General features: G+C 40.4%; 1 protein-coding gene across 1 annotated transcript in view; it reads right to left on the bottom strand.

Annotated features, from left to right (window-relative positions):
- The window catches only part of OPN5 (opsin 5), a 29,186-nt gene extending 5,623 nt beyond the window's left edge, over positions 1-23,563 (bottom strand). Inside the window, exons 1-4 of the mRNA XM_059699658.1 lie at positions 23,434-23,563; positions 19,611-19,730; positions 15,765-15,935; positions 11,725-12,059 (exon numbers count right to left, since the gene is read on the bottom strand). Coding sequence (XP_059555641.1) covers positions 11,725-12,059; positions 15,765-15,935; positions 19,611-19,730; positions 23,434-23,563 — 756 coding nt within the window. The remainder of the gene's footprint in view (positions 1-11,724; positions 12,060-15,764; positions 15,936-19,610; positions 19,731-23,433) is intronic.
- Between the last annotated feature and the right edge of the window lie 766 nt (positions 23,564-24,329).

Below are 24,329 nucleotides of genomic sequence, written 5' to 3'. Positions count from 1 at the left end.
TAACCACTTAACATCATCAATAGGTCTGCAATTATAAATGAAACAACTTATAACAAAACTAACTTTACCATAGGCTAATTGATATAAATAAGAGTAAGTTCCTACAACATCTCATCTCATCAACAATAGAACAAAATGACATTGAACAAAACATTATTCAAGGACCTGCTATAATGAAACTATCTATATTCAAATCAGTCCGCTGTGTAGAGGATATCTGGTTTTGTTTGTTAGGGTTTATGTTCCTCTTTTGAGTATATCCTGTACCTAGGGGTGGGAGTACCTTAGCACTCCCACCCCTAGGCTATTTTATGGACCAGGCATCACATGACCAGGTTGACCAGATGACTGTGTGTCCCTGGCTGCATTAGGAACAGGGAAGGGCACATGACTAGAAAGAGTATAATCAAACCCATCATGGATTTCTAGGGAAATGGGCCTTCCTTTTACCTTTGAGTTCCCTACAGCCCTGGATGGAGCTATCTGAGGCCAGGGGACACTTCTTTTCCCATCCCCTTATTTAGAAATAAAATAACAATTCCCAACATCAAGGTCATGAAGAACTGGTATAGAGGATCAATAATGAGTAATGAGACACAAAATATTTTATTAATAGAGTTAAAGCAACAATATTTATGCATCTTTTTTGCTTTAGAAATCCAATTGGAGCCCTTGAAGGGGGCTCAGTTGGTTGAGGCATCATCCTGTACATCAAAAGGATGTGGGTTCCATTCTGGGACATACCCAGGATCAGGGCTCTATCCCAGGTCAGTACACAATGCTGGAGGCAACCAAGCCATGTATTTCTCCATGTATTTCTCTCATCTCTCTCTCTCTCTCTCTCTCTCTCTCTCTCTCTCTCTCTCTCTCCCTCTCTTCCTCTCTAAAAGTCAATAAAAACATATCCTAAATGAGGATTAAAAATAATAATAATAGAAAACTAGTTGGATAAGTATTTTTTACAGCAAAGTCATTTGTGCATGCGCATTTCAACGTGCTTTGTGGGAGCAGAGTGTTGCTTGTAGGAACGGTGCATACCCCTCAGCCTGCTTGGTCTGTGAACAGCCTGTCAGCAGTGTGCATTTGCCCCAGGAACCCTGCATATGCGTGATGTGTCAAATAACAAGCAAATCTACCCTTAAGTCTCAGGTTCTAGAATTTCACCCCAAAAGTTTAAGGCTCATCTCTAAAACTTAACTGCAGCAAAACAACAGCAAAAACCCCTCAACAATATTTAATTTCACTCCACTTTGCAAATAGAAAATCTAATCCCAAGGAGATGAATCAAATTAGCCCAGATCTCCTGTGGGACCCCAAGCCTTTTCTACAGCCTTGTGTTAAGGTCCTGAGCCAAAATTTTCACCTGTGCTTCACAGTTATAAACCAGGCATACCACACATGCACAGGTCCCCTGCCTGCTTGCTTTCTCATTTTTCTGCAGAAGATTCCCCGGGTGAGATTGTATTTGGTTTGTTCTGTGTGAGTTTTGTTTGTAAATGTAATGGAGGCCTCCAGGCTCACACTGAGGGTGTATTTTTTCAAACCCCCAATAAACAATAACTATATAAATAAAACTTGCTTTAGCAGATGTCTGGGAACTTAACATAGCACCCTCCTTTCTCCTTTTGGTGAGGTTTTTATTTCACAGTATCTTAATTAAAAGCTGTTTTTCTGTATTGCTGCCAGAGTCATTGACAAAAAATAGATTGGCACTTAGTCCATGGTACATTCCACATTTTACATATTTTCTACTATCATGGAAGTGTGCAATGGGTGACAGGAAGGACCAAACACATTTTCATTTTGTTATCCCTTTTTGTTATCCATTTTGGCATATGAGAATTAAACTACTGTAGTTTTTAAACACAGCAAGTAAATCAGTGTGGTTTTTCTGAGATTAGAATAAAGCTAAATACTTTAAAGTGAATGATTAGAAAGTAGGTTAAAAGCAGAAAGAAGGAGGGAACCCTGGATTTAAAAGGTATTAAAAATGTTACTTATGTTTTTTAAGTGAATACGAAATTAAAATGAGGGATGTTCATTATTTTCAACCTTCTCATGTTAAAATGTATTCCACAAAATATTAAACATTAAAATATTCAACCTGTTTTAAGATATTTTACAAAATCTTCCAAAACTTTCATGTAGTGCTGTTTTCCCAAAACTTTCTACTCAGTTTTCTACTCAACGTGTTCAATCATTTCTGTAGTCTGTTCCTCACCCTCCTCATTTCTGAGTGTGTCCTCATTTCTGTCTTCCAGAATTTTTCTCCCAGATATCCTTAAACCCGTTATAACATAGGCACCTGTACCTGTCTTCTTTCTCTAAGTTGTTTAGTTTTTAATTGCTGCACTTTTATCACTGCTTTTTGGTTCACTGGGAAAGCAGTAGAACTTTAAATTCTTAAATTGGGCAGTTTTTGTGGGAGGAAAATCACAGAATACGTGTTTAGCTTCTACAAAAGAATCACATCTGCAGGCCAGTTCCTTTCAAAATCATCTTGCTGCAGAGACCAAGGGATATCATTGTGTTTCAGCTCCAGTGCAGACTGGCATCAAGTGTCATGTAACTGATATTGTCCGTATGGATCAAGTCCAGTGAATTAGCCCATTAAAACAATAGGACTGAAAGTAAATTCTCCAATTACAGGGTCTGCTGTTGGAGCCAACACACCTGAACCTTCCCAGCAGAGGAGAGTTCCAAGAAGGGGGGTCCTGTCCTCTCCGTGTGGGTGGTGTAGAATTGAGGGACAGTCACTGATGTGGAGATACTCTGGGCTTTGGATTCTCATCTTGGTTCAGCTCCAAGGACCAATGTGAATGAGGCAGAATCCCTGAACCTCTAAGAACCACTATTTCAGTTTTCCCATCAGGCTCCTTTGCTCTGATATGAGTAAGACTTCAGCCAGCATCTAAAGCCCCATGCCCTCCCTCTCAAACAATGAAATAGATCTGAAGAGGACATGGAATTGATGTGGAAGTAAAGGCTTAACAGAAAGACCAAAGAGATGGAAGAAATTTCTCACCAATAATGGGACTGAATCAGATTGATGAAGCAGCTAGACCACTAATAAGAAATATATTTCAGTGTTTGGGATGAGATAAGGTCACAAGAAGAGCCATCACCACATCTGTGCAATGAGAGAATGGTTAGGGAGTCCTACAATTGACAGGAGCATAGGAATAATAAGATTTGGTTTTGATTTTTTTTTTGTCTTGGGTCTAGTTAGAAATTTTATAGAGTTGCTCCCAATTAAAGTGGGAAAATAATATTAAAAGATAGTAATGCAGTAGTAGATGCCAGTTATAAGACTCCAGCCTGTCATTGAGTGATAATTTCAATGGTATGGAGGAAGGCAGAGGACTTGACACCATGATCTCCCTCCTTTCGCCCCCAGACTCCTCATATATATAAAAGCTTTGGTGGTGACATTAACTTTCACACCAACTTTAAGAAATTAAGTAATTCAACAATTCTAAGAATATCTGGTTTGAGTTTCTACCTTCCTTCTATGTTATCAGCAGGATGACAACTACAGCCAACTGCCCCAAACCCTCCTTCAAACACTTTTCTAGAAAAATAACTCTTGAGAGCTTTGGTGTGTCTGCCATATGTCACCCCTGGTTGTTGATCCAAGTAGAGAACATCAATTCATACTTTTAAAAAAAGAAGCAGAAGAATTCTGCACTTCCCAGTTGCAATTTTCTCAAATCTTAAAATACCACTACTCTATAAACAAGCAAAAGCTTGTTGAGAGGAGAGTGTAAATTAGGTCATGTCACTCTATGCATCTGTTTTTTAGAGTTTTTATCTAAAACTGAATACAATATTCCCCAACAAGGTAGTGGCTGGCATATAGAAAAGAAAATATCTCTCTATATAAAAATATAATATGCAAATCGACCAGATGGTGGAATGACCAGTTACTATGATGTGATGTGCACTGACCACTAGGGACCAGGCACTCAATGCAGGAGCTGCCCCCAGCCCGCAGGCATCGCCTGATCAGGGCCTGCCAGCCAACCTGTCAGTCCCTTCCCCTGGCCTGTAGACTACAATCACCTGATAGGGAACAGGAAACTGGGGGTGGGTGGCAGTGGGGGGTGGGGCTGGCTGTCAGCAGCTGGGAAAGATGGCCCTGATCACAGGTCAGGCCTAGGGACCATATCTGTGCTCAAATTTCATGCCCCAGGCTTCTAGTAAATTTATAAGTATCTGGTTCAACAAAGCAAGAGAGAGTTCACTGTTCATTACAGATGAACCAAGATGGGGATACTACTATTTGGAGGTGGGCAAACACTCAGGCACTCAGGTGGGGAGGCCAGGTGGTTTTAGAAATAAGAGCTATCACCACAGATCTTTTTTTAAATTTTTAATCCTCACCTGAGGATAATTTTCCATCGATTTTTAGAGAGAGTGGAAGAGTGAGGGAAAGACAGAGAGAAATATCAATGTGAGAGAAACACATTGATTGGCTGCCTCCTGCATGCATCCCATCTAGGACCCGGGCCAGGGAGGAGCCTGCAACCAAGGTACATGCCCTTGACCTGAATCAAACCTGGGACCCTTTGGTCCACAGGCATCATGATGCTCTATCCATTGAGCCAAACTGGCTAGGGCACCACAGACCTTTAAATAATCCAACCAATCAGCCATTTTTACAGAATCTCAGAATTGTATTTATTTTTTAATATATTTTTATTGATTTCAGAAAAGAAGAGAGAAACATCAATGATGAGAGAGAATCATTGATCAGCTACCTCATGCACACCTACCTACTGGGGATGGAGCCTGAAACCCAGGCATGTGCCCTGACTGGGAATCAAACCATCCTGGTTCATAGATCAATACTCAACCTCTGAGTCATGCCAGCAGAGCAAACCTCAGAGTTTCAGAAGGTAACTTAGTTATCACTTAATTCCCTCCCACAGATTTTTTTCACAGATGAGAAAACTAAAGTCTGGAGAGGGAACGTTCTTGACTCAAGGTGAATCTGTCAAGATTCTGAGTTTAAGCGATAGAAATAGACCTTGGCTGAGAGAGACAGAAAAGGAATGTGTTGGTGAAGACACAGCCTCGCTGAGAATGCTGGACTTAGAATTGAGGCTAAGAAGGCAAGAATGATACCCAAAACTATGCCCTGAACTGGTTCTGATGCAGAAACTACTGCTGCTGTAGCCATGGCCTGGGAAGAGACCTCCCTGCCTCTTTATCTGGTGTCACTAATTTCTGAAACAGGCTCATGTAGCTGTACTCTAGCTGCAAGGAAATCGTGGAAAATTAATAACTGGATTTTCTGTATCTTTTAAATTAAGAGGCGATCTTTGCCAGCCCTGATTTCCCACACTCCTCAGCAAGACACAAAATGTTGGAAATTCCTCAACACAAAAATCCCAGTCACAGAAAGGGGCTCAGCCACTGGCAGCCAAAATAAATAACACATGTCACCTATGTGAGACTTCTCGGGGGGCTAGTGGCAAAACTAGCCATAAAGTAAACAAAAATATATGGTTGTTAACCTTATGGGCCTTATTGCCAGTGGTAAAACCAGACATTGAGCAAATAATCACAAAAAATAAATATGTAATTGTAAATTAATTATATATTGTGATACATTCTAAGAAGAAAATATAAAGGCAGCATGAAAATTTATATAATAAAGATCCAGGGTTGTTACCACCAAAGGCTGGACCATACCAGAAGACAGTGCTAGGTTGCCATGGTGACCCAACACTGACTGGGGCCACTGCAGGCCCCTGACCCAGCACTGACTGCCTAGGGGTCTGCAGGTCAGACCTGGAGAGAGGCCTGCAGAGATTGAGGCAAGGTCTGATCCATAGCCTCTGTGGCAGCCATTGATCAGAACTTGCCTCTCTTTCTGTCCCAGCCTGGCCAACAGCCCTGCCACCATTTCTCTCCAGGCCTCCACTGGGGCTGCTGATCAGCCCCACCTTTCTGATCAGGCCCCATTGATAGGCCCAGAGACGTTGACTGACAAAGAAACTGACCAATCAGAATCAAATCTGGATGAATGTAAGGAGAAAAGGGCTGCCTAGGAGGTGGAGCTTTAGTCACTGACTGGCATAGAAACTGACCAATCAGAACCAAATCTGGATCAACAGTGAGGAGCCAATGGCTGCCTAGGAGTCAGAGCTTTTGACACTGACTGGCATAGAAACTGACCAATCAGAATCAAATTGGCCAGGAGGGGAGGGCAGTTAGGGGTGATCAGGCAGGCAGAGGCAGTAAGGGGTGATCAGGCCAGCAGGGCAGAACAGTTAGGGGCAAGATCAGACTGGCAAGGGAGGGCAGTTGGGGGCGAGATCAGACTGGCAGGGGCGGGCAGTTGAGGGCAACCAGGCTTGCAGGGGCGGGCAGTTAGAGGCGATCAGGCAGGCAGGTTAGTGGTTAGGAGCCAGCGGTCCCAGATTGTGAGAGGGGTGTCCGATTGCCACAGGAATAGGGCCTAAACCAGCAGTCGGACATCTCCTGAGGGGTCCCTGATTGGAGTGGGTGCAGGCTGGACTAAGGGAACTGCCCCTCTGTGCACGAATTCCATGCACTGGGATTCTAGTATTATAATAAGAAGACTAATTCAATCAGGGACTGTTTCTCCGGGAAGTGGTGTTTAAGCTAAGAAGAAACAGAGAAAATAAGTCAATTAATTAGGTGAAAAAATAAAGCAATGCAGTCAGCCTTATTACAGACTACCCTTAGAATTCACATGTGGTTCCCTGAATCCGAATCATCAATGATAAATAACACTTGATGAGCAACAAAGGAGAGGAATCCTTTGAGGGAAGCAGACATTTATGTTCATGAATTTTAAAAAGAATTCACAATCATGGTGAAAGAACAAAGCAAAACAAAACACCTCCTCAGGAATGAAAGGGAAAGAGGGGCTGAAGCCAGGGGTCAAGGGACCACTTAACACTCATCAAACGTAATTAGGCTAACTTCATTTATTCAATTATGTATTCATTACAGCAATCTTGATTAAGATTCTAGCAGGCGCCAGGCGATGGGGGGCAGCAGCAAACAGTGCTTGCCTTCACCTATCTACTGTCTTTCAAAAAAGAGCAACAAACATGAGATTCAGTAAAGTAAACATGCTAAGTGCTCTGATGGCCTACAAAGGGTCTTAAGCTAGGCAGGGGCTTTAGAGGAAATAGGAAAATGAAGAGAAAGCTGGGTACCCACAGAGTCTAGATACTAACTATAGGTCTGGGGCACTATAGCTGATCTACGTCTATTAAATGGATAAATATGAAGTACTAATAGAATTTGCCTAATAATACCTAGAAAAATTAATCTATGCTTCTGGTATTTCCTTCCTGTGACTCTACCACCTCCCTCTGTAAAGTAGCAGCAAGGGCCTTCATTGCCTTGTATGAAGGTTTTTAGAAGCCAACATACCCAAAGAAGTAAAACATTCATTTCTCAGCGTCTGAGTTTCATAAAAGAAACTGGAAATTTACGAGAGAGAACATACATTAGAGAAGAAGGTTTTGAGTGGGATTAAAATGACTTTGAGTATCCGCAGCCAGAGACTTGAAGGACTCAGGGCATTAGGCTTATTATGTGAACAATTTAAGGGATGCCTGTGCTGTTGGAGCCAGTTTTCCCACTGCAGCGTGGGTGAAGAGCTTACAGCCAGAAGGCAAGGGAGGGCAGCAGAGGAGCTGGTAGCTGACCTGGAGAAACTGTTCTGAAGCTACTTCACTGAGCTAGCATGAGGTGGAGAGCAGGAGAGCAAGAGGGGCAGGGATGGGGTTCTGGGAGCAATAGAGCCTCAATGCTTTGGGGATAGAAGAGCAGAAAATGTATGCATCACTTTTCAGGGTTTTAACCAAGCTCCCAACATTTGCAGTCAAAAGATGGGGAAGTAGCTGGAATTGTTAATGAATCTAAAGAGGCTTTATATTTGGACAAGAAAGATGCAAAGTGACCCATGACAAGTGGTGACTGAGACCAGAAGGAACCTTAAATATCTCAGCAATGCCAGGATCAATAAATAACAAGCAGACCAGGAGCCCCGCCCATTGGCACTGTGGAATTCTAAAGACGTGAGAAGAGGACAAAAACTCTTGATTCAACTGAATTTATCCTGATTGTTTAACATTGTTTTACAAGGTCAAATGAAGACCTAAAAATGAGGTTAGGCTGAGTCATAGACATGGCTATAAAGAGAATTTTTTTTTTCCTTTTGATTTCTTTAGGATTATCATTATTTTATTTTACTTTGCACACCTCTGCAATTTCTGTAGTCTGTGAAATTTCAGCCTGCTACAAAAGCTTAGCAAAACCACCTTTTAAAATAAATTAGAGAGAAGCAACAATGTGGAAAAAGGGTTATAAATAAAACATCAATTTTTAAGTTGACAAAGCCAGACTGGCAAAACGCAGGCCCAGGTAATAACCCATCTAGAAATAATTAGAGTACACAAAAAAGTAAATGATTTTGATCCCAGAATCCTCGGAGGTGGCCTTTAAGTAATAAGCTTTTAGACCAGGCTGTTCTGAAGATCAGAAGCTCCAAGCAAACAGGCAAATTGCCAGTCCTGAGAGGTAGCTAAATGAAGGAAAAAGACCCAGCAGGAGGTTTTTTTCCTATTTATTTTCACTCAGTATAGAAAATCAAGGTCAAAATTAAATAGTAATTTAAAATAGTTTTAATTTAGTACAGAATATGCCACAATGGGAAGTTGTGTTTATTTTTCACTGTGAGTTCAAGTTTGACTTAAGGTTTTTGCACAAATATGAATAATTAGAAACACTATATGTTTGGTTATTTAAATATAGATTTTATATGTGTAAATGAAATATAGAAATCCTATCTAATAAAGAGGGAATATGCAAGTTGACCATCACTCCATCACAAAAGATGGTGGTGCCCATAGCCACAAGATGGTGGCGCCCAGTCCCTTCAGCCCCACCAGAGGAGCGGCAGGCAGTCAGCACAGCTGGACCCACCGTAGGAGTCCTCCAGTCCTTTTAGCCCCGCTGGCAGCGAGCCAGCAAGCAGGCCTCACAGACAGCAGACAGCAGGGCCTGCTTGCGGGTCACTGTGGCAACTGGGTGAGCCAGCAAGTGGGCACCACAGACAACAGACAGCAGGGCCTGCTTGCATGTCACCATGGCGTTGAGCAGCCAGGCCCTACAGAGAGCAGAGAACCATGGGGAGCGGGCCTAATCCATCAGCAGGACATCCCCTGAGGACTTGCAGATTGGAGAGGGTGCAGGTTGGGTTGAGGGAACCATCCCCTGCACGAATTTCATGCACCAGGCCTCTAGTAATATATAATACAATATCATTCGGTATATATTTTAGAAAATATACATAAAATAAAATCATGCACATATATACCTACACTTTTCATTTAACATCTGTTTGGTTAATCTGGTCTGGGTGAGCCTGTTTAACCTATATTTTCCAGGACAAGGAGAATGATTATAAATCAAATTAAATGGTGTGTGCTTAGCTTCACCTCATATGGATAATGAGCTTCAGAAGTTTTCAACCCTCTAAGAATACACAAAAAAACAACAATATTCTGGCATATGCATAGTTGTGAATGGGTCAAGTCAAGCAATTAAACAAACAGGAGAGAGAATGATGAGTAACAGACTTGAAGAAACTAGAGAATGGCCTCATGCATATGAGGACCCAGACTCACTAGGCAAGACTATCAAAATGTCTCAAAGCCAATGACACTGGGGGATGGAAGAAGAGAAAGTGATATGACATCTCAGCACCCTCATGATATGTCAAATTAACTGAAATCCACAGCAGTGTGATAGACATCGTGCTGTTTCCCTGGGCCAACTTCCATCAGTGACCAGAAAGGAACACTAGCACTGTTGCATTCACCTGGTTCCTAGAATAGTGCTTGATATAGAATAGAATTTGGATTAAATGTAACCCATATGTAACTTGGAGTTATTTATTTTTTAAAAGATAGGAGCTCAAGGAAGAGCTGAACATGAATAAATTAATTCATGATCCTACATTTTATGAAAAATTTTTCCCTACTTTTAGCCAGTTATAAGATAGAAGGAGATCATGCTTCCCAATTCTGCATTTTTGTCTATGAAGAGCTGCTCTGTATTTAGGTTATTGGTATAGACTTCTAATGATGAAAAGTTCCGTCAAACTTCCTCCTGACTAGCAAGTGGAGTTTAGGGAGCAAAAGTCAACTGGAATAAATTGATGGTAGCCAGAGGGAAGTAAAGTGGGGACTGGGTAAAAAAGGAAAGGAGAAGAAAAGGTACAAACCTCCAGTTATAAAAAACATAGAAGAAGAAGAAGAAGAAGAAGAAGAAGAAGAAGAAGAAGAAGAAGAAGAAGAAGAAGAAGAAGAAGAAGAAGAAGTCACAGGAATGTAATGTACTAGTATAGTATAAGAGAAACTGTCAATATTATCATAGCAACTTTGTATGGTGACAGTTACAAGACTATTTTGGTGATCTCATAAGGAATATATTAGTAAATGTTGAATCACTAGGTTATACATCTAATATTGGATGTCAACTGTATTTTAATTTTTTTAAAAAAAATCTTTAGCTTAACTGTGCAACCAAGAGATCTTAGAACAACTGAAAGTCAGCAACTTGGAGAGAAGAATGACTAAGATGAAGGCCCTGACTTATTAGGAAGCCATCTCCAGTCAAGAAGGAATTAGTAAGGGAACTAGTAAGGTCCCTGAGACCTTGGTCCTTAAGGTAGGTGGTGATGACACCTGAAGGTGAGCTATCCATCAACATGGTTGATTGGGATACCAGAAGGAAGTATTAGAATTTCCATCTACATTTACTTTTATCTTTAAAATATAAGATGGAAAGTCCAGTGTACCAATATTAATTACACAGCTTGATATTATCTGTCTGTCATTTATTGTGATAGTATGAGCTGAAAAGTATTTTCCACATGAGGATGAGACGTGATGAAAGTGTAAAGAGAAAGAAGAAGTTATGGTTTATTTAACATCTTTTATGCACCAGATGACAGAATAACATGTTTTACCTCATTACATCTCCACCATAACCCAATGTGATAGATTATACTTGTGAGGAAATAGAGATTTAAACGTGTCTAGCTTTGGGTCACAAACCTGGCAAGTGTTGGTGATAAAATTAAAACCCTAGTTTGTTTTCAAATTATCTGCCCTTTTCATTATGTCACAATATTTAAATTGCTGCCAACTCTGAAAACTAGCATTCACCAGGGGACTCAAACTTGCAAAAATTGCTCCTGTGTTGTTAAGTTTCCATAGGAAAGCAGATGTATTAAGTTCTTACTCTATAAATAAAGTGTGAGAATGTCCCTAATCATGTCCCCAATCAAAGTCCATACAAAACAGTAAATTCTGTGAGGCATTTTATAATTCATAAAAGTTATGATTCTTATGCTAATAATTTATAAGAGCCATTACTATTATGTCCAACAGGGAGAATAAGTCTTCATAGATCCACTTTATAATTTTGGTAAATATTAGAATTATTGTGTGTATGTGTGCATGTATGTGTGTGTATGAATGAGAGAGAGACAGAGACTGTGACAGAGAAAAGATATACCACAAGGTTTAGATAAATAATAACAAAGTTCAGAATGACATAAACAGTAGAGATTCTAAGATCTCCCAGTCTCCAACATTCCCTATCCTTTTTGCCCTTCGAAGTTTTAAGTGATTAGAAAACACCTCTGTAAATGATTACCGCAGTTACCTTGGTCAGTTTCATTTCCAGCATGTGGCTGCCATGGATCCGACTGTCAAAATGAGCTACTTTTTTGGAGGAGGACTTAACCTTGGCAATGATCTTCACGTAGGAGAACACAATCACAGCCGTTGGGAGTAAGAGGCAGAAGAAGAGGATGTTCAGGATGAAAATCTGACCCCCTACTGTGGCCTGGGCCAGCCACCAGTCCAGGGTGCAGGAGGTTCCGAAGGGCTCTGGTACGTAGTCCCCCAGACCTACCAAGGGCATGGTGGTCCAGAAGGAAGCATAGGCCCAGATGAATGCCAGGCAGATGTAGGTGTGCTTCCTTTTCAGCCAAACCCCTGGAGGTGGAAGAAAACCATTACCAAGATATAATCTGCCCTCCACCCAAATACCTCCCCTCGATATGTCAAATTCCACATCCAAAGAGTTATTCCATTAGCTTCTGGGAGAAGTGGTCAGATAACTGAAGCCTGAGGGAGAGCGGAGGGAAGGTAGGAAAGTTCCAGAGCTGGACCTTTTTCTAAGAGAACAAAATTGGAAGTGATTTCACAGGGGTAGTTTGCTCTAGACATCTGGGAGCCTTTGGAGAGGGACATGCCAAAAGCTGGGGAAAGAGGACAGAAAAAAAGATGAGAGGATGCTGAAGACAGTGGAGGATCTTGGGGAAGCATCCAGAATGAACTTTGAGATCCTATTCAATGCAAGAGGCCAACTGGTAGACTGAACTAAAAAAGGCACGTATTAGTGGGTCATCCAAGGTAGAATCAAATGACAAGACATTGCTTATATTTTCTACATGTGTACCCTTCTCCCTAAAAGCTTTTGTGTCTCTCATTTCCCTTGTCTTCCTAAACACTTGTCGAGTGGGGATTGGTGGGCCATTTATCGTGGCTGTTTGAGGTGACATTGAAATGGTTGACTCTGCTTGGTAAGGGCAGATTTTGAATCTTTCAACCTTCTGAACACAAGAGCCACACTCACACAGCCTTAGGGGAAGAGGGAGGAAATCTAGGTAGATGGTATCACATTCTACAAAATATTCTGTGAAAATATTTTCAGGAAAATGAAACAAAAGAAAAAAACATAATGAGCTCCATTTGTCAGCACTAGTGTCTATTAACTAAAAGAGAATTTCAGGAGGAAAAAAAAAAACAGTGCAATCATCTGGAAGAGCTGTAAGGCACTGGTGGGCATTTCCCAAAGTTCAACACAACCACCACGAGCAGGTTGGCTGCAGCCCATGGGAAATTATTTCCACCCCCTGCCTATCACCTCAAACCACAAGGCCTGAGAAGTGACCCCTTCCTGCCTTGGTCTTACAGTAGCAGAAAGGAAATATCAAAATATATTGATAAAAAAAGAATGACTTCTTGGGCATAGACTCAAGGTCTGCCCCCTACTTAGTGCCCTGTGAGGTTTGGCAGGGTCTACTTCTCAATTCTAGTATTTGACCTTCACGGAACCTGTCAATGTTAGTGTTCTTATGAGTTAAACGGAAGAAGTAAGACTATATTGCTTATAGGTTTTAATAAGATTAAGTGAAATAATGCAAAGCCTCTCTTGCAACCTATAAAGAACTATAGTAACATACATTTTTCACTCCTGGGATTTGTCTCATTTAGTGCTAACAAGAAATAGAACAGATTGTTTATATACTCTATTGTCTCTATTTTTTCAAGTACATGGCATTTAAAAAATTTTTGAGCACAAGCAGATAGGGATAACAACTATATATGTCAACTCTTGGTTATCCATTATAATGGATAAAACATGGGCATGGAAAATCCCATATATTTACGGAATGTGCATAGGCATACTTACAAGCATTTATGGTTAGGGTTACTTGGTGAGGTGTTTTATACTTACATTTGAGTATGGTGAAAGGCTGTCAAGTACAGGAGGGAGTAGATTAGTAGGTTGGTTCTGTGTTGCTCCAGAAGTCAGAACTAGGACCAATGGGTGGAGATTACTGGGAGGCAGTTTTGTCTTAATATAAGGAATAACATTGTAACAATGATAGCAGACCAATCAGAGAATGGGCTGCCTTGTGCAGTAGTAAGCTCCCCGTCACTGGTCACTGGAATTATTCAAGAAGAGGCCAAGTGGCTGTCTGTCAGGGATGTCTTAAAACAATTTATCACATTATATGGGAGAAAGGTCTACATATCCCCAAGCCATCTTCTAATTCCAACAGTCTAAGACATTGTGTGGAGGGTTCAATAGTGTGTCAAATCAAATGGTGAGACCATCCTATGGCAGTTCCACCTTAGAAGAAGCTAGGAAATAAATATACACAGTTCCCATAGGAGTTATGCCCAGCAATCATTCTAGGGATGGAGAAGATCATCTCTTTAATTGACACAAAGCCTATGTTTAAGAAAATATTTAAAAAACAGAGACATTAAGGCTTCATATACCTCCAATATTCCCAGGAAGTTTAACGTTTTGCCTTCTTGTCTATAATATATATAAATATCATATTACACTATATATTATATCAGATATAATATACTAGTGCAGCGGTTCTCAACCTGTGGGTTGCAACCCCTTTGGCGGTCGAATGACCCTTTCACAGGGGTCGCCTCAGACCATCCTGCATATCAGATATTTACATTATGATTCATAACAGTAGCAACATTACAGTTATGAAGTAGCAACGAAAATAATTTTATAGTTGAATCACATGAGGAACTGTATTTAAAGGGCCAGAAGGATGAGAACCACTGTACTGGTGTATACATGTTCACATTTCTCTTTTTTATTGACTTGATTGGGGTGACATTGGTTACTAAAATCCTATAGGTTTCTGGTGTAGAAGTCTATAATACATCATCTATATATTGCATCATGTGTTCACCACCCCAAATCAAGCCTTCTTCCATCACTGATATGACCAAATATAAGATTATAGAAAGAATTTGACTCTCAAGTCATTTAGAATATGTATAATTGTATATTTTATCTTATTGGGAATTTTAATTTAATCTATTTCTATTGGAAGTTTTAAACTGTTTACAAAAGGAGATACAATGTTTTAAAAAAAAATAAAAGAATGAGTGCTGGATTGTGAAGATGGTGGATCATGACCCTTCCCTTTCCTGTGCATGATTTCCTTGGATTTTGGGACTGTAAACTTTTAAAATATAAAAGAAAACCCCATTACATTGAGAGTGGCAAGTCAACTCAACCTTTCCCACCTCGGGCTTTAGACTGTACTCTGTCCCCACGGTCACAGTCACTCTGATTGGCAGATTGAGAGACAGAGCAGCTGAATCCAGAGGGAGCCAAGATTATTCCCTGGCTGCCCTTGGTTCTCAATATTTAACTTATGAGCCCAAATGCATCTATTGTGGGTTCAATAAGTTCCCAGAACCCCAAGAAGTAAAGGTAATAAAAAGTTATTCTAACATGTGGAATATTTTAGTCACTGAAAAAACCAAAAACAAATAAAACAAAACAAAAACTCTAGCCCCTGGAAACTTGGTTATTCTTGGCGCGTCAACTCTTCTTTCTACCTATGTACCTATAGCACAAAAGGGACGTTGAGTGACGTTTCTGTGTGTGTCCTTCCCTGCAGACCCAGCTGCCCGGCCGTCTAACTTAGAGGCAGACCGTTGAATTCCTCATCTCTGCCATCACAGGGAGCCTGGGTGCTTGAGGAGAATCACAAACAGCTCATACAATTACACTTACTGTGTGGGAACCAGCTAAACATCATGGACCTAACATCCTTCCAAAGCATTTTGTGTCCTTTGTCTGCATGGCAAAACATGGGAGAAGCTTACACACTTTACACAAGGAAAGGATACTTTTAAAAGCAAACACCAGACATTCTTATACATGTAGTATTAAAAGAAAGCCACATTGACACCGGTTCGAACCTTTAAACATATGTTAGAATAAGATAGATTATAAATACACATACGCTGGAGTATTAATGAGTTTATGAATTATCTTTGTTTATTGCCTATGGGTGAAATACAGACAGTTCTGACAAGCCATCTAGCTTTGACTATCAGGGAGTTAGAAACCTTCCTACTTACCATAAGATAAATAGCAGATTTTCAGGTATCGATCCAGGCTGACAGCAGTCATGGTGATCAGACTTCCACAGCCAAAGAAAAATCCAGCCCATCCGTACCAGCGGCAGCCAATCCAGCCAAACACCCAGCGGTGACAGAAGCAAGAGATGATCGTGAACGGTTTGCCTACAACTAGAGCGCCAAGCAGTTTGTGAAGGGAAGTTCCCTCCAGTTAACACTTACCCACCTACCTCAACTCACTGTTGAGTTACATCTTAATCGAACAAGAGATAGCTATTTTAGTAAATGTTAGGTTCAATTTCTTTCCAATCAGGCCCAGATTTCTGGGATTTAAATTCTTTATTCATTTTGCTGTCCATTAGTTACATTGTTGTTGCTATTCATTTTCTAGAAAATATTCCTTTACAGGTGGTCCCCAACCAATGATGGTTCAATGTAGTGATTTTTTGACTTTACGATGGTGTGAAAGTGATATGTGTAATAAATAAAGTACATGAGATATTTAACACTTTTATTGTAAAACTAGAGGCTCGATGCACAAAATTCATGCAAGGGGCTCAGCCCTCGCAGCCTCGGCTTCGTCCAGAAGGTCGTTCGGCCATCCAGTCTAATTGGCATATCATGCTTTTATTATTATAGATTGGCTTTGTTAGATAATTTTGCCAGCCTGTGGGCTGAGTGTTCTGAGCATGCTTAAGGTAGGCTGGATGGACTAGGTTAGTGTATTAAATGCATTTTTGACTTACGGTATTTTCAATGTGGGATGGGTTTATAGGGATGCGATCCCGTTGCATGTGGAGGAGCATCTGTGCTTTCATTCCCAGCTTGTTCAGTCCTTATACTCAATCCCCACCTCCCTGAAGGGAATGTGCTCACAAAGCTCTTCAAACTCTTTGCCTGACATATCTGTCAAGAGGGTTCTGGAACCTTACTGCATGAGGAGGACCCAGTAACCAATATTCAACCGATATTCACTGCCTACAGGTGCTGGCCTGCACCATCCCTCCCTGGAGTGCCCCTTCCTTGGTATACAAAGATATGTAGAAGTTCCTGTTAGTTCCGTCAGTTAACACATAGTTTTGAGTGCATTCTGTAAGCTGGACACACCTCTCCTCCAGTTGTCTAGACAGCTAAACACACTCATCTTGCTAGACTGTGCACCCTCAGATTCCGAGAGCTTCCTAACCCGTGTCAGCAAGGAAACCGAATGTAAAAGAATTGCTTGTATCCAACAAGTAATTATTCAGTGCCTCTTCTATCACAAACAGAGCAAGGTGCTAGAGAACAAGATTCACAAATTCATGTTTTAACAGAGAGCACAGACAAAAGAAACAAATCATTTGTAGTGTGAGATACGACGTAATGGAATGATAGGTAGTGATTTGTGCTGTGAAGAAAAATAAAGCAGAGGAAGGGGATAGATAGAAATTGTTGTTTACATAATGAGATCAGGGAAGGCCTCTCTGAGGATATGACATTGAGGCAGATGCCTAAATCAGTGGAAATATCTTGAGGGAAAATATCCTAGGCAGAGGAAATAGCCAATTCAAAGCTTGAGCTAAGTGTCTGCTGTGGGTGCTGAAGGCAACAAAAGACAAATGAAAGTGACTCGCATGGGGTAATTGGTGTCAGTTGTGCCTTCGACCCATTAACAAAAGCTATTTTAAGATTCCTTCTGGAGCAAGCATTTGATGAACCTTTGCAATGTCACGTAGAACGTCTCTCCCTTCTTCGCTTAGAGGAATGATAATGAACCTATCTGGTTCTGAATAGCTGAAGGAATTGTTTTGTTATGTTTTGGTTGCATTGTTTTGATTTATTTGAATATTAATGTCCAGGACTCCAATCCCTAGATCAGGGGTCCTCAAACTTTTTAAACAGGGGGCCAGTTCACTGTCCCTCAGACCCTTGGAGGGCCGGACTAAAGTTTAAAAAAAAAACTATGAACAAATTCCATGCACACTGCACATATCTTACTTTGAAGTAAAAAAACAAAACGGGAACAAATACAATATTTGTATTTGCATGTGGCCCGCGGGCCGTATTTTGAGGACCCCTATTTTAGATAGTCTGATTTAATTGATCTGCAGTGAGTTCAGGCTTCAATATACTTCTTTTTTTTTAACTCCCCCAGGGGATTCTAATACATATACATGATTGCAAGCCATTGGTACTTAAACAACAAATGCTAATTGTACAGAGTATTGACACCTGGCCTCTAGAATGTGCTTGTTTAAGGTGCTTATAATGGAATATCGTTGACTGGTACAAAAATAATACAGACATAAACATATTTGAAGGTTTATTGGGAAAGGAAAGTGTATTAGAGATATCCCTCAGAAGTTGAAAAAATGATCTGAGAACCAGAGGAAGCTACCACATGGAAGAAAATATTTCCCAGGGAATTACTCTAAAGGCATATGCAGACTGATGAGGTGGTTTGTGCAATTCTAGAGCAAATTGCTTAGTTGAGTGCATTTTCAATGTAAACAACCGTTTAAGGACATTTTACTCAAGCCTAGTCTAATTCAGCCATAAACATCAGTGGGGTATGATTTAATGATGAAAGAGGTGGCTGAAATAGCAGGTTTCATTCTGGAGGAGATGTGTGCCCAGTTTACAGAAGGCGCTCTTCAATTTCTTTATCTTCAGTACCAGGAAGAGAACCATCAGGGGTCAGCAGGGCTAGCTGACCAGGAGAGCTGTCATGTATGTTGTGACAGCGCCATCGTGTGGCAATAGCAAAAATGGCAGTCATCTTGCAGCCTCGAAAATTCCCTGGGGTTCATCTTGGCTATTTTCACAGAGAGGGGCCTGTCATGTCATGCTCCTCTTAATGCGCCTGTGTATTTCCTGTAAGAGTTCATGCTATTTAAGTCTGTCCATGCTGAGTAAAACCTTTCCCAATAACCCACACCATCCAGCTCTCAGTAAGAGGGCAGCACCTCACCGCCATGTGATCAGTACTCAGCAGGGCAGGCTTATTACTGGGCCTTGTTTCAGAGATTGACGGTGGCAGGAAGATCCCCATGTGAAGAGAGAAACAAATATCAGGAAATCTTTTTCAAGGGGATGCTTTAGATGGGAAACTTTTAAAAGGATTTCAGCAGAAAGAGGAGTGGATGTGTGCTGATCCAACTCCACACCCCTAACTCTAGTGATTGAAGACCCTATGTGCTCAATAGCAGCAGGCTGTGGGCTCCAGAGGCACATTTGAATGTATCTAGGCAACTCGGGAATTTTCCAGATGAAAACAAAGGGAGGTGATTTTTCCCAAAGTCATTCATATTTGTAAAAATGAATTACAGCTAAAGAGAAACTTTATTCCAAATTCTTCATGGGTTACCAGCAGCCCTTCAGTTTTCAACTTTGGACTCACAGTAAATGCATCTGAAAACCCTTGTTTTAAATATCCTGATATCCAGATGACAGTTTCAACCAATTAAATGAAAGTTGCTGGATATAAAAGGTACTTATTTTAACAGATTTCCATATGGGAATAAAGAGGTGTAATGGAGCTCAAAATAGTGATCTACAGCCTGCTGGTAAGTTTCTGTTTTCTCAATCAGTAAGCCCTACTACATATGGGGGTGTCTGAGGTATCCTGTATTATTCCAGATAGTCTCCTCAACATCTAACATGCCTGGCACATGGAAAGAGTTCAATAAAGGCTGAAGGAATGATTGTTTTAGCCAGACAACACTTTGTTGACTTACCACAAAATGTAAACATGACTTGTGAAGGGAGGAGCAAAGGAGATGGGATGGGGTGACTTCGGAGTCAGGGAGGACTCTAGAATGGGACCCAATTCAACCGTCCAAAGAAAAAACAGCGTGATTGTGTTACCTGAGATCCCCAGGTCACAGACTGCCAGATTGACAGTCATTATTTCCGCCGGCCTCAGCTTCTTCTTTCGTCTAGAGGACATATAAAGGACATACCCATTTCCAACTGTGGACAGAATCCCTACAAAGAAAAATATAAATCCCCGTTGTTAAAACTGGGATTTAGAGTTCACTCAAACACGAAACACTTCTCAGTTTCAAAAATGGACACCATAGGGTTAGAGGGTGGTGAGAGGACTCTACATAAAAATCTAGATTAAGAAGATGAAACAAAAAGCATGAGTGACAGGTGAGGGATGGTTGCCTCCAAAAGGATAGGAACCAGGGATTATAAAACTGAACTTACCCAGAAAAAGGAGCCATAACTTCCCAGTCAGCCTAGGAGGGTGTGGGCATCTTAACAGTCAGTGCTTGTACTGGTCCCCAGCAAAATATTTCCTCAGGCATTTGTATGGAGTATTAACTTTCTAGAACTCCCTCCCTCTGATAAGATGGGTTAACCCCTTGGCTCTTGGTAAGTCCTGAAGATAAAGTGACCCAAACCGAACTAGCTCCTTTCACTGTCGCTGCGGACTCTGAGGGATTCAGGAGAGGCCGAGGCCAGATGAAGCTGGCATGGCCTAAGGCCAGGAAAGGTCATCTCCTAGGGACACACCCCAGGACCACAGCCTCCTGAGGACACGTGGACATTGGTGTCTGCAGCTGCTACTGGAATAGGTATAGAGGGGAAATGGGTGACAATTGATAATATAGGCTCTCCCCTCCCACCAAAGGGAGAGAAAGTGACCCTCAACCACCAACCTACCAACAATGGTATCAACGTGTTCCCACTTGTTTTTTAATATCCTTTCATTAATGACTAATTGACTGTGGCATTACAATGAAACTGTTCCAAAGTTCTTACAAACCCAGTTTAAATCCAAAATGACCCAATCCCTACTGACTTTATTTAAGAAAAGAATACACCTACTTCCATAGCTTAACATGTAGAGTAGATTTCTTCAGGAATTCTTGCTTCATAGTGTAGCTGTGTATAAATGAGAATCTGGTACAGCTGCCTTTAGTAGTAAGGAATAAGGAGAGTATTAACAGGAGAAACCCAGAGTTTTCTATTTTAATTTCTACCTCTCCACTACAATTCATTTGGGAGGCAAGGAGAAAAGTGTGCGTTTCAGCTGATGGTATGAAACCACCAGGAACTGGCTGCCCTTCTTAGGAAGTTCTGATCCCCGGAACAGGGCTGCTTAATGGGCCCTTAAACTCTCTTTAGCTTTCTTAAGGCAGAAGAGTTAAAAATAGAAAAGAGTATGGAATTCTAGAGCAAACCCACTACAGTGAAACCTACAGCTCATGAAAGGAAATCAGCTAGCAAGGCACACTGGGAAATTAAAATGTGGAAACATGACTTGAAAAATTATAAACAGATGCCATCTACTTGGTATCCAAGGAGATTGAAATAAGTATGCATATGCATTTGAAACACAAAGCTCATTTAAATACCCTTTGTCTTTCTATATTTCTTTTGAGAATATTGATTTTCTTGCTTTTCCTTTCTTAACTAACTCTGATTCATAAGGTTTCACCCAGTGCCCAAAGCATTATCCATATATAATCAACTCACTATGAGTTGCATTTAGATTATTCCACAGGCAATCTTAGCTGCACGGGGTTATCAAGAGAATGTAAACAGATTTTAAAGGATAATTAAAGGAAAATCAGGTTAAGAAAATAAAGGCTAAAGGGGGGACATTTTTATAAGATGAAAATCCTGACTCTTTCTGTGAATACAAAAATATAAACTCTCATATATTGACAGATAATAAACTAAGTCATAGTAAAAGAGTAGAGGATGGGAATGGGTCTGTAGTTTATTTCTCCTCCATTCTAGTTTTATCTCTTCATCTCCCAGTTTTCCCTAAGACTTCCAGTATTTAACAGAGTCCACCAAGAATGTCATTCTACTCTGGTTCCTTAAAAGGAATCTAGGTACATCCTGTAATCCTGTCCTAGGAGGGTATGAAAACCAGGTACAGGACCAAGCCCAAGACCTGGGTCTAGGATGCATCCACCTCCCTCCAGCTGCCCCTGACTAAACTGAATGTTCTGGAACATGTCTTGGCTTCACCCCCAGCTCCCTAAGTCACTTGATGATCCCTTTGGGGACTCTTTTTAGACTTATTTTCCTAGCTTGAACCCCAGGTGCATTCTCTGCATTCCTGTGAATTAAGTGAAAAATTCTCTGGATTCCTCCTCCCACAGCCACCCTAGCTGCCTCTTCCCCCTGGATCCCTTCTGCCAGGGTGGGGAATGGACAGCTCTCCCTCCCTAGTTTGTGTTCTTGGGGAAATTGGTCAGGTTAAAGATGCTACTTTTTAATTCATTCCTTGCAACTAATTGAGACAAATTCGAGTTATATGATGTTTATTTTTTCTGTCTTTTCTGATCGTCAAAAGTACTTATGCTTAATAAAAATGCCATGTGGATTTTATTTCCAGATAGATAGTCCCCATGTGGGCAGAGAGTTTGTCCACTTTATTACCTGCTGTTTTCCAAGTCACTTAAACTGTAGTGAAGAATGGGCATTCAGTATCTATTTGTGTGTGAAAGGATGTGGAGGCCCATTCATAAAATGTAGAATTTCAGTCAGTTCCATAGTTACTTCTAATAAAGCCAAGGACCCAGGGAATCCCTTTGCAGCAGAATTTCTTGCTTTCGTTTGACTCAGGCAGTGACCATAGAAGGGTCTCCAGACTTTTCTAGTGAGTTTTGCTAATTTCAGGAGTTTAAATCAAATTCTTATCCAATAATAGACAAGAGAGAGGGAGAGAAAGAGAGAAAGAGAGACAGTGAGAAGGAGGGTGGAAGGGAGTGAAAGAAAGAGAAAGCTTGACCCAACATCTAAAAAGATGAAAGGCAGACACAGACCTAAAGACATAACCCACCTGTACACTGGTTGCTCAAATTTGAAACAATTTTAAATTTCAGAAAAGCATCATGGTTGAATTCTGAGTGCCTAGACTAGTGCTGCCCAATAGAAATATAATGTAAACCAGAAATGTGAGCCACACACACATGTAGTTTTTTTTTTTTCTGGTAGCCTCATTAAACAAAGTAAAAATAGTACAAAATTAATTTTTATATTTACTTAACCTAATATATCCAAAATGTATGGGTAGGACATGTCATCATTTGTGAAAATGATGAACGAGCTATTTTACATGTTTTTTCTGGTGCTAAGTCTTCAGTGCCTGGTGTGTATTTACACTGTAGTGCATCTCAGTTTGGGAAAGTCACAGCTCAGGTGTGTGCTCAGGAGCCACGCGGCCACCGCGTTGGATGGCACAGCCTGGAAGCCAATGTGGATTATGCACAAAAGCCTTTGGCCTTGGACTGACTCCCATTTATTATCAATCCATCTTTTCAACTCTCACCCAAATGACTTTATCATGGTCCATTCTAAGCTTATAATATTTTTATTATATCAAAGCATTTTTTAGCAAGCAAAAGCCCTGTATTTAAATAAGAGCTCATTATCATTACTTTTCTTACTCAGAAGACAATCTCACTGCCAAAATAATGCAAATGAAGTGTAGTCTCAAAGTACATTTTTTTTTTTTTTGCTGTAAAATTCTTTGAACCATCAAGGGAATTTTTATCTCGACGAATAAAGATAATAGAGAATCCACCCCATCTTCTGCCTTCCTCCCACTTTCACCTCCATTCAAAATATCCACGTGAGTGTTGGAATCTTTGTGCAAAATCAACATATCAGCCCAGGAATTTTCTAGATGCAGCTTTTGCACAGAAAAATTAAGGAAGCTTACCGATTATTGTTAAGTAAAATCCAGCCACTAAATCCGCTTCCCAGGAAAGCTTGGAAGCAAAGGGATCTCCGTCTTGAAGGTAGTGTGGCAGGCCCTCGTCCTGGGGCAGGGCAGTGTGGTTTAGCGCCATGCTGTTCTCAGGCAACCAAGAGTCTGAAAAGCAAATTGGGAGTGATCTCAACAAACTTGAATAAGGCAACTTGAACCATCTCATAACCATGTCACTTGTAAAATAAAGAACAATTTCCCAAAGTCATGTTTGTTTGTCTAATTAATAACTGGAGAACATTTAACATTCTTTTAGATGATCTAAATATGTCAATATTTAATTATTCAGTGTGCTGATTATCCATGCCTACATTATTTCATTTCTTCATCATGCTACCCTCTTTGGGCTACTTCTCTCCTCCTTTGGGTGAAATGACTATGAAGTTGAAGGCCAAATCCTATCCATTTTACTGCTTCTTAGCAATTTTTGTAAAGGTCTGAACTAAGAGAAGATATTGTATGGAGTTTACAATAGATAGGTAGATAATAGATAGATAGATAGATAGATAGATAGATAGATAGATAAACTCCATCAATATTTTAAATATATAGAATATTTTTTTTAAATTCAGATTATAGGTGTTTTTTAAAATTACACAAATTATCCAAAAAGAATCTTTATGACGTTTAGTGTATTTTAAGAGAATTAATAGTGTTGATATTAGGGTATTAAGTACAAAGGAATATAGAAACTTCACTAAATAATTTTAAGAGCTGGATTTTTGAGGAGCCATTTGGAAAAGAATTCAATTTTGGTTGTAACTCACAATTCATCCACAGGAAGATTTGGATTTAAAGTTTTTCCAAAGCAGAAAGCAGCTTCCTTATTTTCCACTGTAACCCCTTCT

The sequence above is a fragment of the Myotis daubentonii genome, chromosome 6, assembly GCF_963259705.1.
Source record: "Myotis daubentonii chromosome 6, mMyoDau2.1, whole genome shotgun sequence".
Taxonomy (NCBI): domain Eukaryota; kingdom Metazoa; phylum Chordata; class Mammalia; order Chiroptera; family Vespertilionidae; genus Myotis; species Myotis daubentonii.
The sequence above is the reverse complement of the archived record's forward strand: the minus strand, read 5'-3'. Positions and strand labels throughout refer to the sequence as shown.